This window comes from Anoplopoma fimbria, chromosome 8 (genome assembly GCF_027596085.1).
Source record: "Anoplopoma fimbria isolate UVic2021 breed Golden Eagle Sablefish chromosome 8, Afim_UVic_2022, whole genome shotgun sequence".
In the NCBI taxonomy this organism is placed as follows: Eukaryota; Metazoa; Chordata; class Actinopteri; order Perciformes; family Anoplopomatidae; genus Anoplopoma; species Anoplopoma fimbria.
Genome location: NC_072456.1, coordinates 2,987,373 through 3,006,285, shown reverse-complemented (window position 1 = coordinate 3,006,285; position 18,913 = coordinate 2,987,373). Strand labels below are relative to the sequence as shown.

The following is an 18,913-nucleotide window of genomic DNA, read 5'->3' as shown; positions in this document are numbered from 1 at the left end:
ATAACCACAAAACTAAAAAGTACCAACATCTTGTACTTGATTCTGACATAAGGCATATCTACAGGACAGGCATCAACAATAAAGAATGGTCCACCTTAAAGGGACAGTCCACCCCAACATTAAAAATCCATATTTTTCTTCTTATCTTCCATGCTTCTTATCATTGTTGATGTTTTAGTGTGAGTTGCCAAATGTTGGAGATATCGGCCGTATAGATGCCTGCCTTCTCTCCAATATAATGGAACTAGGTGGCATTTGGCTTATGATGCTCAAAGCGGCCCAAAAATGATCACTCTAGTTAATCCACTGACCTTGTTGGGAGCTGTTTCATTCAGGAACTATTTACTCACCACAAGGACTTTGGATTAACTTGGGTAACAAGGTCATGATATCTCCAAAACCAAACAACTCACAGCAAAACATCCAGATTGATAAATTGCGCCAAAGGAAAGAGGAAACATATAACATTTTGATTTTGGGATGAACTGTCCCTTTAAGGCCCTGATCATGTCAGTTCCTATTGTGCCGCTACAGTAGACAATGTGTAGAGAGAGGGAGGAAGAAGACATGGTAGTTATAATGGGCCCCAGTGCACGCCAGTTACTAGTTATAAAGCACACAAACACACGCAAACACAAACAAAACTATCCACCGTTTATCATGTAGTCACATGATCAAATAGAGACTTGGCATTGGACAACATGAACATATTACCCAGCAATCATCATTGTATTCTTCACACTATTCATATTATTCATTGTAGCCGACAAAAACATGATAAGTTTGCGTTTAGAGGATATATATATATATATATATATATATATATAAAACAAATGGCACTATAGATCATTAACAGTGCCAGGTCTCTTTGGAACACAGACACATGTCCACATCAGCAGTATAACTCATTTGTAGAGACTGTCTTCAGTACAGCATTGGAGGGCCTGCTCTCTCTTTGGGCCCCAGTGTAACCACATTGTCTGCAGTCTATGTTTACGGCCCAGTTCTATGTATACCAGGGGTTCATATTCCACTTCAGAGTCATATTATTCAGATATCCTTCAATAAATGTATCATATCTCCAATGTCTATAGTATATATAAAATCTGCTTATAGCACTGTACAATTACAGTTGAAGGCACTGATACACATTCACAATGCTTTATAACAATAATCACATCACATGATCAAGCATTTTTATTAACTTGTAAGGTGCTCATTGTTTGCTTTAATAGAGTTAAAACAGTGTAACATCTATGCAAGAACAAAACATAACGTGGAATTAATTTTCACTTACTTGAAGCAAACAATAAGCCGTAGAGTAACTTATATACAAAAATATTATATTACAATGCCTTATAACAGTAATCATGATGCATTGTGAAAATATCATAATGTATTGCAACTATGGAGATTATATTTAATAAAAAAAAATGTCATTGGAAAACCTTGGAGACGTGAAACACAGTAATATCTGGAAGCCATGTTAAACTCATCAGAACCGAGGGAATTTTAACTAGAAATAATCCTCTAATTAAACCACTGAATAATGAAACCATATCATCTTTAAACAGGCTCTCTTATATGAATACCAATTGGAATCCGCTCTCTGAGAACTAATAGAATGTGAAGTGCATTCTGTTTGTCTCCCGTCGGACCACAAAGGCTCTCGCGATGCCATTATAAGTCCTCTGACTGCGGGACCTTTATCTGATTGTGTAACGGAGTTCCACAAATCCCAGTAGTGGCATTAGGCCTCGTCTCCCCTGGCTCAAGTCTGCCTTAGTTAATTATAGACCGTCTATCTTCTCCTGGGACACACACAGGACGTGCGGCTACGTCAGGAGCCGAGCTGCTCATCACCACTAAAAAGAAATCCAGTCCTTCCCCTCCAAAATAAAACACATTAATGTCTGCAGCATGAAGATTTAGATTCATTAACTGGCTTTGCTGTACAGTTTATATATTGCTTTTTTTAAAAAACACAATTCACTTATTTTTTTTTACTAATAATTGTGTGTGCGTGATTGATTTATTCCCTCAGTAAACATTGTAAACATGAGTTTATGGTCTCAATCTCTAGTTTCAAGTCTTCTTCAATACAGCATGATGTTCATGGTAAATACCTACATATTTCAACCTCATATTCTAGAGTGTAAATTCCCTTAAGCTGCATTGTTATAGTGTGTGTGTGTGTGTGTGTGTGTGTGTGTGTGTGTGTGTGTGTGTGTGTGTGTGTGTGTGTGTGTGTGTGATAGAGTACATTGCTGGCTTTTTCTTTTTACTTTCTTCATTAACCAGACCATATGCAGAGAGAGGTTGAATCTGAAGTGAGAGCGTCCAGTCTCCTTAAGAGATTAAGGAGACTGAGGCTTAACCCCTGATTACGCACCTGAGCACACAGCAAGTTCCAAAAGTACAGATAAGAAGTATATCTGGACCAATTCACTATTCCATTTCCTCCAAATGAAGACATCAATAGCAGCATATACCACTGTTATTCACATATATATATGAATATATATATATATTGTAAATAGGATCTGTAGAGTAATATAATATAATAATAATAATAATAATAATGAATTTTATTTGTAATGCACTTTATATTGAGCAAACAATCTCAAAGTGCTACATAAGAAAAAAAGAAAAGTAAAAGTTAAAAATTAGAGATAGAACGTCTCTCCAAATGAAACAACTAATGAAAGGCTTTTTTAAAAAGGTAGGTTTTTAGGCCTTTTTTAAAAGTGTCCAGGGTCAGTGGTATATATATATATATAATATAATATAATTTACCCACCTCTGGTGAAACAGCTGATCTTTCGTAAAGCCGAACTCTTGCCCTTCCAGGAGGTCCCACCATAGCACCCGGCTCTCTTAGTTATCCCAGCTGCCTCGACTCCCCGCCGGCCGCTGAAGCACGAAGCTTCCCAAGAGCACACAGACCGCTGGAGATCCACATTTTGGCCACCTCCAAAAAAAAAAAAAAAAAAAAAAAAAAAAAAAAAAAAAAATAGAAAAATAAATCAATCTATCAGCGTATGAGAGGAAATGTCCCGAGAAATGTGTCCGCAGAGCTGAGAGCCATGAGGAGACAACACACACACAGCGGATCCAGAAAGAGAGGAGAAGAGAGGAGAAGAGAGAACCGGCCCCGAACAGCTACCGGCCCGAGGAAGAGAGAATAAAGGGATGAGAGAGAGAGAGAGGGAGGGAGGGAGAGAGAGAGAGAGAGGAAGAGAGGTAATTGGATTGAGGCGTTCAGCACCAAGGACAGCTCCTCATCAACAGCTTGTTTCCACCTGGATCTCCTGCTCACCACGGAGCTCTGGGTCTATTTAAACACTACAGAAGAAAAGAATTTAAAAGTAGAAAGTATTTCATATATGTTTAGGATTCACTTGATTTACGCAGTCATCTAAAGGCAAACCCTGATGTTTGTTCTAAACCTTACTAAGTGTTTTTGGTTTGGATTTAGCACATTAACAGCGTCTGTAAGTTAACATTACATTACATTACAGTCATTTAGCAGACGCTTTTATCCAAAGCGACTTACAGTCAGTAGTATATTACATATCATTCACCCATTCACACACTGATGACAGGCTACCATGCAAGGTGCCACCATCAGACTCTAACTAACATTCATCATCCAGTCCACACCGATGGCAAGCCTTCAGGAGCAACTTGGGGTTAAGTGTCTTGCCCAAGGACACATCGACTGCCGAAGCCGGGTATCGAACCACCGACCCTCTGATTGGAGAACAACCTTACTCTCCACTACGCCACAGCCGCCCTCCAAGTTAATCATAAGTGAATAAGGCCTGTTGAAGAAAAAACAAAGTTAGACGTTGAATATTTAGCTCGCTCTGTAGTTCCACTGACACAACGTATTACTGGTCCCATCCATCCAAACTCCTCGTTCCATTCCTTTCTACATACAGAGGGGTTTATTTATTTATAGTTCATAGCCTGTTTTATGCAACATTTTATTACAAAAAACTTATACTTAGAAAGTTAGAAATAATATTTGTAAAGGCTGCTGACAGTATTCTCTTATTTATGGAGTGATACAAAGATATATCCAAAGATCCTTAGATTAAACATTTGATTAATATGTCACCAAAATGAAACGATTCAGAATTTTGAACTTGTCTTTATACAATGTTCAGATTTCTCAATGGGAAATGTATTCAAATGAGCACATATTTGATTAGATAATATGTAACCTGATTCCTCAAAGTAACTCTTCAAGAGGAGGTACCTCAACCGAAGTATTTGTTTTGGGGGAAATATCTGAGTTATTATCCACAAAGGATACAAATCCGTTATCATTATGAAGACCACCTTCTTTGTCAATCTTCCCACCATATAAAATGTACCATCTAATATGGTTCCCTCCTATTGGTATGGACTGGCTAGCTCATCGGTATCCATGGTGACTGTGTTAGGGACGTCGGGAGAGCTGACGTTGTTCACATTCGTGGAAAATTCAAAATGTATAGAGGGTGCCAGTTCTCAGAAAAACTACATTTGGAATCAAAAATGATGATGTATAAGAGATCACTGAAACTGATCCCTCTCGGAAAACCCCACGACGATGAACCAAAAGTAGAAGAGTGAGCAGATTATGAAATACTGCTTAGAGATGACGGTGGAGACCATCGTGGTCAGGTGGTTTCACAGAAGCAGTACCATTAATAGCTGTCTTCATTTCATCAGTTGTTAAGAGGTTTTCCAGAAGCCTTCTCTCCTCAGCACCGATAGAAGCGCTACACTGTGGTCAGCAGATACCTGTAATCCCTGATGATAAAACATTATGTTTGTTTGTCTTTTAAAGATGAGACTATATGTCCGACTTTCATCTCTTTTTCAGTTTTCTCTCAGCCTCTTCTTACGATTTGGCTCGAGTTCTTAGCAGCATATTTTCAGCTCTAATGGAGAGTAAAGAATAAAGCTGATACTGGCAGAAACATTTTAGACTGAACAATTCTTCAACGCTTCTATCTCAAGAATTATTTTGCAAAGTGTCAAATATCCTTTGTGCTTCGGACCTCAGTCTGTTTCAACAGCATTGATAACACACAGGTGACTATGGTTCAATGTTTAACTAATAAATTATCACCAAGAAAGGATTACTTACATTAAGACAACTATTTATGTATTACAAGTTTTCTGAAATCTTATGTCAAAAAAGATGCAAATGAGGCATTCTCTTATCAAATATGTGCTAATTTGATTACATTTCCAGAACAGAAATCTGAACATTTGATGAAGCAGGGTTCAAAAGTCTTGTTTCATTTTGGTGACATATTAGAGTCAATGAGAATTTTAGAAATCTCTCTTTGTATCACTCCATTTATCGGAAAATACAGCCATAAAAAGATCAGGCAATGACTGATATATGAACAAACTCCTCTGTATATAAATCCTGCTTCACAATATAAATAGGAATGAAAGAGTAAAGTTTGGTCTATGGATGTGTTACTGAAGTGGAGATTTCTGTAAGAGTCTGAGAATAAAATAATTTATGTTTTGCAAAATTACACTACAGGTGAATAGGGTAAAAAAAACAACTAATAGATATCACCATGAAACTCACCAGTTGATGATGAGTTGCCAATCATTTTTTGTATTACAAGTTTTCTGACATGATCATTTTAAATATGCAAATGATGCTTTATCTAATGGTAACCGTTGGTACGTTTAGGATGAATCTACAGAACCAAATAGACAAAGTAGTAAAATAAACACCTGGTTGATTTCTTTCCACTAGTCTTGAGACGTGACATGTTATGGAAGCTAAATAGGGGCGACTGGGCTCAGAAGGGGATCATGGGATCGGCGGTTCGATCCCCAGCTCCTCTAGTCCATGTCCATATGGCAAGAAACCACAAATTGCTACCGAAGGCTGGGCCATCAGCGTATGAATGGGTGAGAATGGGTGAATGACATGTAGTGTTAGAGCACTTTGAGTGGTCGGAAGACTAGAAAAGAGCTATACAAGTACAGTCCATTTACCATTTAAATAGCATTATACCTCTAGCGTCCTACCTTATGCAAAGCTTGTCTCCCAGAGTATACTTGGTGAAGCGGCCAAATGTTTTATTTGCTCTAAAAAGCTTTAGCATTGATTAATGTCACATAACTCTTTCATCTGCAAAGCTACCCTTTGAGGCGTTGCCTTTTCTGCTAAATCGGGCCTCATTATCACTTTGGTACATTTCACAGATCACAATTAAAATTCTCAAATGTACTTGTTCAACCTCCAGATTATCATCATGGAGTCACTCGGCGCATCGTAAAAACAATTTCTCATTCTTCTGAACAAAATGCTAATGCTTTGGCACATTCATGCAAATAATTATGAACACTCAACTGCACTGATCAGACTGTATTTGATTGAAAACTGTATTCTCTCTCTTGATTAGTCCAACCCCCCAAAAACACTACTTCAGGGACACCTCAGGTTTGTGTGAGCTCGACTACACAGCTACAATGCAACAGGTTTTGTTTGTATAGCTGCTATATCACACACTTCTAATGAAGTTTTGAGAAAATACCACAATTTTGTCTTTGGTGCTTGATATTCATCAGCACTGTGCAGATTGGAAAGAAAAAAAAAGAGTCTTCTAGCAGTTTTAATCTCCTTACTATTCACAATGCACAGATTAAAAAAGGTTTAAGGTAGTGTGGAACAAATGCAAAAGTCACAACACAAACTCAAAAGCTGCAAACACAAAGCACCTCACGACCGGCTTTTACATCTGTATGACATTTCTCTACTGCCCTAAACACTCTCAAATTAGATAATTATCAGCTAATGCAAACAAATACAAGATTCAGAGTCCCACAGGTTAGACCGAACAGTTTCCAGAACTGTTTTGCTCCTCAGTGTCTCAGCAGGCCAGAGGCGATGTTTCATAGAGGATGTGATGGAGTGCCGGCCCTGTGTTCTGTGGAGATAGAGCACTAAACGTAGAAGCAAGCAGTGAACCTGACTGCACTTCAGCTGCACCTTTTTATTAATATTTCATTGCTATACAACATGTTTGTAATATTGTTCTGCTGGGTGTATTAAACGTCGATTCAAGATGCATTTCTAACAGATCTGTCAAAGTGAACTCTATCGTGAGCCCCGACATGTTCCTTACCCACGATGACACTCAAAGGTTGGATCATGAATTGTTTGCGTGGCTCGCTCCAGACTAACAGATCAGAGATCAGCCAGATTTCAGCATCCTGAAAACAGGATGAAACTCAAAGATTTATTGGTTTACAAAGTACACAAAAATTCCTTCTATATCCATATATCATTTATAGAATGCCTTCCATTATTTTTGCATCATAATGCAGCTTTAACATTAAGACTCAACATCGACAGGTGTACATGCAGAATTAAATAAACAAAAAAAAAAAAATACACATTTGTATTAGAACATATAAAATTGCATAACTCATCCTACCAGCATTGTATTTTTTTTATTTTTTTATAAAAAAGGAATTATTACTAAGAAGAGGTTAGACAAGCAGTAAACAGAGAGGGGAGAGGGGAGAAGGGGGGGGGTGTTCAGTCATTTCAACCGAAAAAAAAAAAATAATCTTTTTTTTACCATTCAGATGAAAAAGCAAAAGTCATGCTTCGTTTTCTGAAAGCAGTTCAGTCACACCGACTGAGTGGAGTGCATACAGGAATGTGTGTGTGGGGGGAGGGGTTGGGTCATATACATCAGAGCAATACTGTGGTCCCAAACACTGAAACAATAACACCACCCTGAGCCAAAACATAAGGACAGCTCCAATTCAGAAATACATTAACAACAATGCATAGAAAAGTCTGCGTCCAAATCCTGGGATTCAAACCTCTAAATTAACAAATGAGAGTCAGCAGGGGGGGGGGGGGGGAGAGGACATGAGGGGAGAAATAAACACAAACCTAAGTATGTACATCCAAAAAACAGTAGAGCACTATTATTACATTGTTTTGTTGCTTTTTTTTTCTTTTCTTCCTCCTCCTTTCATTCTGAGCTCAGTTCGTTGGTCTGTTTGTGCTGAGGTAACGCTTCTCCAGCAGGGGGCGCTCTCCGTTTTTTCTTCTTCTTCTTCACTTCTGTTCCAGTCGCAGCAGCTGCTCCTTGCCGTTGATGGTTAGTGAACGCAGCTGCCCGTCCTCCTCCACCTCCACCCGTTCCTGACCGTTCTCAATGATCCTGAGGGGGGGGGGAGTTCAAAACAGAATTTACTTAATTGGCACAAATCCTCCTGATAATAATAATAATAATAATAATAATCAATCCTTTATTAGTCCCACAATGGGGAAATTATTTCTCTGCATTTAACCCATCCCGGAGGAGCAGTGGGCTGCAATGAAGCGCCCGGGGAGCAACTTGGGGTTAGGTGTCTCGCTCAAGGACACCTCGGCATGTTGCCGGTAGAGGGGTTTGAACCACCAACCTTGTGGTTACGGGACAAGCGCTCTACCTCATGTGCCACAGCCGCATGAGGTAGAGCTAAGAAGGAGGAACTGATCCATCCCATGAAGAGAAGTCTCTATTGAGCAGGTGTTCCCCAATGTGTGTGTGCCGTCACTGCTGGACAACAGCTGCACAGTGGTACCCTTTTACTGATTACTGGTTTTTGTGCATGACTTTTTTTTATCCCATTCAAGATAATATGAGGTGATGTTGAAATGGCTCTAAAGATGGCCAGCTGCGTTCATTTACAAAAAAAATGTCCTCCTCTCACAATTTATAGATAAGACCTTTTGTGAATTGGGTGGCGATGTAAAAATGTTTGGGAAACACTGCCCTAGACCTTATATAAAGATGGACGGCATCTCCACTTCCTCTCACTGTACAATACCACAGTACTACAATACGGGAGCTTCCATCATTCCGAGCCAGAGTCTTGGCAGTACTGATCTTTGTGGGGAGTGGGATGGAGCTGCGTGAGAGCCACGTAGCTGCTATAGTAAACTGATATTAGCTCCACAGTAGCGCTCTAGTGAGAAAGACACAACTACTATCCAGAAGTTCTTTATAAAACACATTTATGATCAAACTGACATGTTTTATTAAACAGACTTGTGGTTCGTGTTTAAGAAATGTCATCTGCGTGTCTGCTGACCTACACTTCCATTTGAGGACACACACACACACACACACACCCAGCTTCTCTGCTTTCTTTACGTAGCATTGAAATAACTACTAAAAACCACCTGAACATACAGTACTTCATTGTGATGAAGACTACAGAAAAAGACAGAAACCATCTTTTGGAGAAATGTATTTGACTGGTCCTTTGTTATTTCATTTTTTTTTTGTTTGGCCCATGTCCCGTCCGCTCACATGGAGGGGGCGGGGTTTATGACCTTTACTGCTGCCAGCAATCAGAAGGCGATGGAGATGTTTTTTTCTTCACTTTTGATGAGCTGCAATGTCCATCTTTATATACCGTTTATGGTTCATGCAAAATGTTTCCTGCTTTATTAAACATCCATCCATCCTTTTCTGTAAATCTTATCCAGTTTCAGGGGTGCTTTGATTCAGCTGTCAATGGATGAACAACCCTGGACAGGTCGCCACAGGGCTGACATATAGAGACAACAACCATTCACACTCACATCCACACCTACGGGCAATTTAGAGTCTTCAATGCACCTAAGCTGCATGTCTTTGGACAAACATATCTTAAACAAATCTAATTTCTTTTGTTCATAATGGATGAACAATGTTACAGTCTTCAATTACAGGTCTGACCCAGGCAGCAACCTCCGGTTCTGCCAAATGAAGCCGATGTGGAAGCGTCTTAAACCTGCATTCTCTCTACTGACCATCAGGGGGCGGCGACTCTGATTATATAGAAGTCTGAGAAAATGACTCTACTTCTCTCTTGATTTATTCCCTCAGTAAACATTGTAAACATGAGTTTATGGTCTCAATCTCTAGTTTCAAGTCTTCTTCAATACAGCATGATGTTCATTTAGTAAATGATGGTCTTGCCCAAATCTTTGGTCTAATCTAAGCTTTTTGCAAAAAGGCATTTAGTTGTTCTGCAGTTCATCCAGCTGGGGACATTCCTTAAATTCCACCACGTAATGCTGTGAATGAGTGCAGACCAGCTGTTCTCACTTCAGTTTTAAATCTGTGAAAGGCTGACACCACAGGATTTGTTGGACATGTATTACAAAATGCTAATAAAATAAGGAGAGTACCAATATAGTGACGTGGACAGAAGATGCACCGTAGAGTGGTGTACTTTGTATTTCAGCGTTCATGGATGCATCTTCAGGGTATATGTGTGTCTACTGGTGCAGGTGGTGTTATTCGTTGGTCTCTACCTTTTAGTGGTGATCTTCCTGCCGTTGATGATCTTGGACGAGGTGGACACCGATCGGAAGTTGCCCATGCCTCCTCCTCCACCTCCTCCCCCGAAGGAGCTGGAGGAAAACGAGGTGAAGCCTCCGCCTCCCAGGCTGGCCATGGGTGCCATGTGACCCATGTGGCCCATGTGACCCATGTGACCCATGTGGCCCATGTGGCCCATCGAGCCGAACGAGCCGAAGCCTGGGATAAACAGGATAGAGAAAGAGAGAGCGTCGTTTAAACAGGTTACAGTGGTGTGGTGTTTTTGTATTTATTCATTGGTGCATGTCTCACCTGGGTCAAAAGGTGAGAAGCCGGCACCGAAGGGAGGAAACCCCACAAAGCCCCCAAAAAACGAGTTGCCCGTCCGGCTGCGATTCGCCCGATTTTGGTGCCGCCGGCCACTGCCGAAGAACGGATCATCACTAAATGGATCTGTACCTGAGGGAACGGAAAGGACAGTATTGAAGAATTATCAAACCTGGTGCAAAGGATGGTAATGTCTGAAACACAGAGAGAATTATAGACTTACCGAAAAAGTCTGCAAACGGGTCGCTGCCTCCGAAGAATTCCCTGAAGACGTCGTCTGGGTTGCGGAATGTGAACTGGTCGTGGAAATGGTCTCCGTTGTGGAAATGGCCCCCTGAGACATGATGCCAAAGGGTTGTAAAAACGTATAAACAACGACCAAATCCAAATTATAACTAAATGCATTTGATAATACTAGGTCAGTTTATTTTAAGCATTCAAACCATGTCCATCTGTTCCATCCATCATCAAACAACGCATCTGTTGAATCACAGCCAACTGTGCCGGGACTGGACCCCCCTCCCTCTACTGGTCTTAGACTGACAGGTTAGACTAGTCTAATTCTGCATTCATGCTCTATAGACATCGATCCCTAATAACGCGTCATTGTTAACAACAAATCTTGAACATGTTGCAATCGTCAGGAGGCGAGCTACTTAACGTTGGCTGCACCGAAGCTAACGGCTAACGTCGGAGGTTCCATTGAGTTAGGTCATGATGAGTTCATGCTCTTTTCAGTAAAATTGAGTATTAGGCAGAGGTACATTTTAACATTATCACAATGTGTTCAAAGGTTATCGTGTAAAATTGAGTTTTTGTTTGAAAAACTTGAATAAAATGTTTGAAGGAGATGTTTTTACAGCAACTTCAAGTAGATATCAGAGAGAAAATGACGACCTGTTTAACGTCCTATAACTAAATGACCAAAACAAATGTAATATTTAGAATAGTTGATTTTGGGGCGGTTGTAATTTTGTGGGACGGTGGGGGAAAAAAATGAGTCTGGAGCCTTTAAGTCCAGCTGCTATAACTAAACATAAAAAACAAAAATGATGTGCATCTGCCGATATGGATTATCGACAATCAGAAATGTATCAGCAGCAAAAAAACAAAACGCTTAAGGAGCTATCTCTAAAAGATCTATTGGCTCCCTTTGTTTTTCTACTCCAAACCCTGATACGGTCTGAACCTTATGTTTTGTGTTCCGTTGCAGTCCTACGTAGAACGGACAGTGAACTGCTTTCCATTTGAGTAGTACATAAGAAAATGAGGACTGTTGTGAGTTGCTATGGTGATTCCACCACGCTTTAATGCCACACGGGTACCAGAAAATAAGCTGAATTAAGTTGTCACTCAACTGTTGATACTAATGTGTTTCCCCACACATTTGTATCAACAGTTGATACTGCAACTGGATGAAGAATCAAGTTGTTGAATTTGACTCATTTACTCTGGCTCTTTATGCTAAAGCTCACTTTGACCGCGGTGCAACTGCACACCATCAACGTGCTTTTCTTAACCTTTCACGAGATCTGGTCTGTTTGTGATTGTGTTTCACCAAGTCACACTCAAGGAGAAGCCTCGTCAGGTACCAAGTCACATGACAAACAGACCAGATCAAGTCAATTGTAAAGAGACAAGCTTATATTTCTCTGTAGGGTTCTTTCCATAATATTGCCAGACATTCATCATAACAATCTGAGCTCATCAGCGGCACAAACAAGCACCTTACGTGGACGGACATGACGATGTGGTCCCAAGTTAACCTCCAAGTTCAGACCAAAACCAGTTGTTCACTCACATCAAAAGAAATGATAAAGGTTCATGGTAAATGATGAGCTTACCTCTTCCTCCGTTGCTGCTCGTCAGTCCCTCTTTGCCATAGCGATCATATATGGTCCTCTTGTTGGCTGGAGGAGGAAAGGGAAAAACACCACAACAAAGAGAAGAAAGTCAGAAACATGAGCTCCTCAGCTCCCCTCAGACCCTGTGGTGTTGCAATGAGCTTCACTTCACTACGTCCCCAGCTGTACTTACATTGTTGTTTGCATTTATCATTTTTGTATCTTTCTGCTTAAAGTTGTGTAGGGGTGAATCCCCTTTTATGTTTAACACCATTGTCTCTTGTTTATGCTAGGGAGTAAGGTTTAGTCCATGTATGTTGTTTGTTTCTTTTTGTTATAGGGATGAGCCAGAACATTCTGGGAAGTACTTTGTTATGTTCATTGTTTTGGCCTTTGGTTCATCCCGAAACACAATGCTGTGTAATCACCTACAGCAGGTAAAGTTTCTAATTGTAGCATTCATCTGCTCTCCTTTTCACTTGTTCTAGATCAGGATGTAACAACAGCTTTAGAATTAGTGTAGGAGTATAAACTGCTTTGCTGAGGCGGTCTGAGACCAATATGATCTCAAAATTGCATAAGTTGGCTTTGTCCACGACAGCTGGACATTTCGAATAAGCCCATAGGAAGATTTAGTTTCCCTCACGCAAAGGAACAGACCTGCTCTGTACTGTTTTGATTGGTTGTTCTTCCTCTTTTAATTCCCGACAGACTCGGCACAGAGAAGCATTCTTGTACCAGGTGTGAACCGACGTACTCAGCTTGCCACCGGATCAGGTGTGAACAGGGCCACTAAGTCTGGTGTGTGTTTGCAGACTGAGGAGTGATACCAACCATCTGACAGGACTTCATAGGCCTCTGACAGCTCCTTGAACTTTATCTCGGCCGCCTCCTTGTTCTCTGGGTTTTTATCAGGGTGCCACCTCAACGCCAGCTTTCTGTAGCTACAGGAGGACAGGGGGAAGACGGTTGATTATAAACACCTGACAGAAGAGATAAAATACTCAGCTGTCATCATACTGCTGCTGACTCAGGATTAGAACAGTCAGCCATGTTCTGTCCCAGACTGCACATTCTTGTGGACATTATGATTATTTCGTAGTGTGGTTGAATGAGCTACTTCTCCATAGTCAGTGTATTACTACAGTAGAAACAGACAGGAGTACCAGCACAGGAGCAAAGCAATGTACTGCTGTGGACATATTAGAAACCTAACATAATCATTATCAGTTGAAGTTTAAGCTATATTTAGATTATTTTCACCTCTTTACCATTTTTTCAGACAGCCTTATCTGTGCTCTCTTAAAAGCCACAAGACTCCTTTGACAAAACCCATACTTTTCATAACACAGTTAAACTGGTCTACCGCTTCACATTAACACAAATAATTTAGTTAAGCAGCCAGAGGAAACAATGTATACGTCCACACGACAAGTTATAATTGGTCATTTTTCTTCTAGTGGATGACTTCAAACAATAAATCACAGAGTAGGGTGAGGGTTGGGAGCAGAAACCCTGGGACTGTTTTCATTAAAAACACAGTTGTCACCAAAATCTACCAGGACTGAAATGTGAGGAATGACGACAAAAAAAGCCTCTAGTAACTGGTTTATTATATCAGCATTCTTTTAATTGCTCCTTGTACCTCACTGTATTTTGCAATACAAATGTTAATGGGAAGTTTGTTTAAAAAAATGTTTTTAACAAAAAAACCTTAATAATACAGAATGTTTTGAAGTTTTCCTCCTTAAATGTATTTTTTTTTTAACCTAAATTTGTGATTTAATAATCTGAGAGAATATTCAAGTTTTTTTCTTCTTTTTTATCTCAGAATAATAACTTAAACGCTTACCTACAATCCACAATGTACACAAAGAGCATAGTGTTTGACGTGTTTATTGTAATTTTGTTTGTGAAAGGACCAAAAATTGTGTGAAATGCTCAAAAGTAAAAAATGTCAGTGAGGGTGAAAAAGAAAAATCCAGCACTATCCGTCTGCTGGAAGTCGGCTCATTATGGAGGTTAAGGCTGATGGAACCGTATTACGCATGTCACCTCACGGGTCACATTTACGAGACTCACTCCAACACACATACAAGTGCAGTCTGCCCTGTTCTCAGGTGGAGTTTGCATGAAGCTGAAAGTGAGCAGCTTGAAGTTTAAATCTGAGCTCCACCCACCACCACCACTCTACTGCAGTTTGCTCTGTTAACTTTCCAAACGTGTTCCTTCAAATGTGGATTGGTTACTCCGTTAGTTTGAGCTCACTCAGTGGTTGTGTTGTTAACGAAGCTCCGTAGAGGGCTGACCATTCTATAGAGAGTCATTGATTAGCTGTAGAGCAGCCAGCCGGACAAGATGTCTGCTGACGTGTTTCAGAGCATCACAGCAGAAAAGGAACATTTCAAAGACTTCATCAACTCACGCTTTCTTTATGTCATCCGCAGACGAATCTCTCCGTACTCCTAAAACCTGGTAGTAGTCCACCATGATGAGTGGAAGAAGGGAGGAACTTCTGTGAGCCTGGTGAACCTGAAACAACAAAGAGAGCTGCTGATGAGTGTTGCCAAACACCGACACTACAGCAGCAGTGTGACGGTCTGCTGTCCTGAATTTAACAGTCCCAGCAGCAGAACAGCAACTGTCGGATGGGACCCTGTTGTCATAAACTATTTTTCAGCTTGTGTGACTTTGTTGGTGATGTAATATACATCTTAAATAATCTATATATCGTGATAAATATCAATAAATTGGTTAAGAGCGAAAGGTAGATCCCAAAACACACAAAGATGCTCAATTAACTGAGCTTTATTTTGGACGACAGCACAGGAATATGTGTGTGCATACATTTACCATTGTGTAATAATTATATCTTGTAAATAAATGTTCTTGGTAATACTAAGTCATACTGGTTTTGAACCTAGTACCACCATCCCCACAAGTATTAGTATTCATTGTTTTGTGATTAGTAGCCTATTGCATTTTTATCTAAACAGTGTCAAATTTTGGCATGTTGGAATGCATATTCCTACATTAATATTCACCTCCAATTAATATTATTATTATTTTGAAATTTGTATATTATTGACTTATTATATTTTCATATTTTGGTCAGCAAATCAAATGACTCCCATACAAAATAAATAAATACAATTTAAACTTAAAAAAAACATATACGTATATGCAACTACAATTAAATCGTTATTTTGGGACAGTGGTGGCCAAAAGCTTGGATAAGCGAGGGTATATCTGTGTGGGGAAGTGAAGAAGCAGTGCTTTGCCCCTTCCTCATTACCACCACTGAGGTGCCCTCGAGCAAGGCTCTTAACCCCAACCGCTCCAGTGGAGCTACAAGTAAAAATGTTGTAGCTGTGCGATTGTTAACAGGCTGCTCCTGCAAAAGAGAGGCTGCCCTAAGTTTAGAACAAACTACAATGTTGAAAATGCAAGACTACAGATGATTAAAGAGTGCGAGGTAATGCAAACATTTTTGGCTCATTATCTGCTCTAGCTGAGGCGATGTCTTCTTGTGCCTCTTTACCACATGTTGCCCATGTCTGTGAGCTGTGAGAGTGGAGCTCTATCCTCAGATTGTTTCATTTCGATGTGCATTCACGTGGTTATGTTTTTAACAAAGGGGTTCTTTGTAGCTGCCGGTATATAACGGAGCTGTGGTTCACCGAGTCAGTCTGAACTGGTCTACAGCAGATAGGAGGAGGGTGGCTTCAGAAGTGGACAATGCGGCATTCAAGAACCATTTTGATGACTTAGTTAATGTCCTTAAATCCTATGAGATTCTTACGGATGCGTGCATGATTTTTCTTATAACTAACAGTATATATATAAATATTATTAATAGTCGTTACAAAAACAATTCCATACACAAACATTGCATTTGTGTCACTGTAAACGATGCAAACTAACTGACACTGGCCGTGTTTGCATAACTCCTTAATGACATGCACACAGTGACTGAAGTTTTTATGAAATGTGTGATGATTTAAAAATTCTATGGAGCCCTATTCACTCCCTTTGTATATGCCATACTGTATATTACAATCACTGAACAAAGCTCAACTAAACATGAGCTCATTGTAATGCTTGCTAAGTTTGATGCCTTTGAGTGTTTACGTATTTTAGAGCCAGTACATCCAACACAGCCAGTACTGTGCACTGAAATAAGACGATCAATAACAAAATGGTGACACCAGGGTAAGAAACTATGTAGGTAGAAGAAAAGCCAACAAGACCCACATTACCATACATCATCAAGATATCTGAGATCCTAAAGAAATAGGTTTTATGTGATAATATGTTCATTGTTGGTATTATTTTACCAACAACTGATCACAGCCACAGTAGTGCTGCTGGACATGGAACCTCGATACTTATGAATAACAACTGAACCAAACTGTGTTTCATCACTTCGTTAGCTTGAAGACGTGTAACGTGAACGCTAATGTGAGGCTTAACTGAATCACTTTAACGCCAAATGAGCAAGCTAGCTAGCTTGTTTATCTCTGTGTGACCCCCGACTCGCTGCTGCTACCTGGCTAACATGAATGAACAAAAAGGAAAGGCAGCGTGAACGAGAAAGATACACTACGTCTAACCCCGGGGAAGAACACCATCTCACGGGAAATGTTTTGTTTGTGGCGGTAGCTCGCTGCTAGCCGAGCGAACCTACCGTTAAGCTGGTCAGAGCGTTAGCCTAGCAGCGGTAAACATCGTTAGCCTAGCAGCGGTAAACATCGTTAGCCAAGCAGCGGTAAACATCGTTAGCCTAGCAGCGGTAAACAGCGTTAGCCTAGCAGCGGTAAACAGCGTTAGCCTAGCAGCGGTAAACATCGTTAGCCTAGCAGCGGTAAACATCGTTAGCCTAGCAGCGGTAAACATCGTTAGCCTAGCAGCGGTAAACATCGTTAGCCTAGCAGCGGTAAACATCGTTAGCCTAGCAGCGGTAAACATCGTTAGCCTAGCAGCGGTAAACATCGTTAGCCTAGCAGCGGTAAACATCGTTAGCCTAGCAGCGGTAAACATCGTTAGCCTAGCAGCGGTAAACAGCGGTAGCCGCGTCGGTATCGCTGCCAAACACTTACCCGGCTGTCGGTGATACGCGGACGTGCAGGACAGATAGACGGTCTGTTGTTCTTCAGCTAAACAGGTTCAGGTTTATTGATGTTCCGCAGTCTGCAGGTTCCCCGATTAGACGCAGCGTCCTACTTCTGACTCCATCTTCTTCTTCTTCGTCTTCTTCTTCGCGGTTCAACGGCAGATCGCGTCCTTAATGTTGCGCTGCCGCCATCTAGTGTCGAGTCAGTGAACTCCTACAACGTCCCATGCTCTTTCTTTCTTTCTTTTAGTCTATAATAACGCTCTGTTCTTTCTTTTTTTGACAGCTTGTTGGGATGGTTTAATCACTCCGACATTACAGAGTAACTAATCTGGTTGAAGGGCCTCTAGAACGTGAAACATTACACAATCTGATCATCAAAGTTAACGATTGACGTTCATACCTGTCGTCTATCTTGCTTATTCTGCATCCAAGTTACAGGACATAAAACACACCATATGAACTGCCTGTGACTTTAACATTAAGCCGGACTTTACTTTGAACGTTTCCCTTCCACTTTAAGCTTTAACTACCTCCTTGCAGCTGAGATGCGTGTGTCCTGAGCGATTAGCGACGCACGTCACCTGCCTCCAGTCCTGCCAACCAATGGCCTGTTTCCAACCCTTAGAGGGCAGTCGCTAAGCAGAGTTATATATAATACATTATGTAGATTTGAAGTTATTTGCACAAAATATAAGGCCCTGAATCCATGCAGAAAACTACTTATACACACACACATAGGTTTTAAGATTATACAAATTGGATTAATTACCGTGACGTCACTGCTTTATTGTTGTAGTCTTGAATTTATTGCCACTCATTTAGATTTTTTTAATTTTTTAAAACCAAATATTACCAAGACATTATCACTAAATTTGAATGTAACATCAAGGCTGAGTGACACTCAATGGTTGAATTTGACTAATTTGGGCCATTAGACAGTATGACAACATGAGTACCACGGACAGTTCCAGTTGATGGCTCCTTCATCCCTGGCTGTCCCAGGATCAGCACCTTGGACAGCAATACATTACAGATTACATTACATTACAGTCATTTAGCAGACGCTTTTATCCAAAGCGACTTACAGGAAGTGTATTCAACATAGGTATTCAAGAGAACTACTAGTCACCAGAAGTCATAAGTGCATCTCCTTTCTTAAACAAGCATCTTAAAGCATAAACCAGAGCAAAAGTATAGTGCAGAGGCAAATTACTACGAAAACAATAATTGCAACAGACTAATCCGAATATAGTAAGTGCTACAAACTACTACGAATAGGA

At 40.4% G+C, this 18,913-nt stretch overlaps 1 protein-coding gene across 1 annotated transcript; it reads right to left on the bottom strand.

Moving 5' to 3' along the window:
* Nucleotides 1-6,622: 6,622 nt before the first annotated feature.
* dnajb6a (DnaJ heat shock protein family (Hsp40) member B6a) lies at nucleotides 6,623-18,186 on the bottom strand. The gene is made up of 8 exons (XM_054602462.1): nucleotides 17,617-18,186; nucleotides 14,943-15,049; nucleotides 13,352-13,461; nucleotides 12,518-12,583; nucleotides 10,897-11,007; nucleotides 10,659-10,805; nucleotides 10,340-10,565; nucleotides 6,623-8,210 (listed from the first exon to the last, which is right to left on the bottom strand). The coding sequence occupies exons 2-8, from the start codon at nucleotides 15,005-15,007 to the stop codon at nucleotides 8,105-8,107; spliced, it is 831 nt and encodes a 276-aa protein (XP_054458437.1). The 5' UTR covers nucleotides 15,008-15,049; nucleotides 17,617-18,186; the 3' UTR covers nucleotides 6,623-8,104.
* Nucleotides 18,187-18,913: the final 727 nt, after the last annotated feature.

What these genes read in the sequence shown, in the direction of transcription:
- dnajb6a (XM_054602462.1), bottom strand. Translation starts at nt 15,007, where the DNA reads ATGGTGGACTACTACCAGGTTTTAGGAGTACGGAGAGATTCGTCTGCG. An exon ending in CCCGTTTGCAGACTTTTTCG is followed by an intron (nt 10,806 to 10,896) that starts GTAAGTCTATAA and finishes CCGTTCCCTCAG; the next exon opens with GTACAGATCCATTTAGTGAT. An exon ending in CTTCTCACCTTTTGACCCAG is followed by an intron (nt 10,566 to 10,658) that starts GTGAGACATGCA and finishes TGTTTATCCCAG; the next exon opens with GCTTCGGCTCGTTCGGCTCG.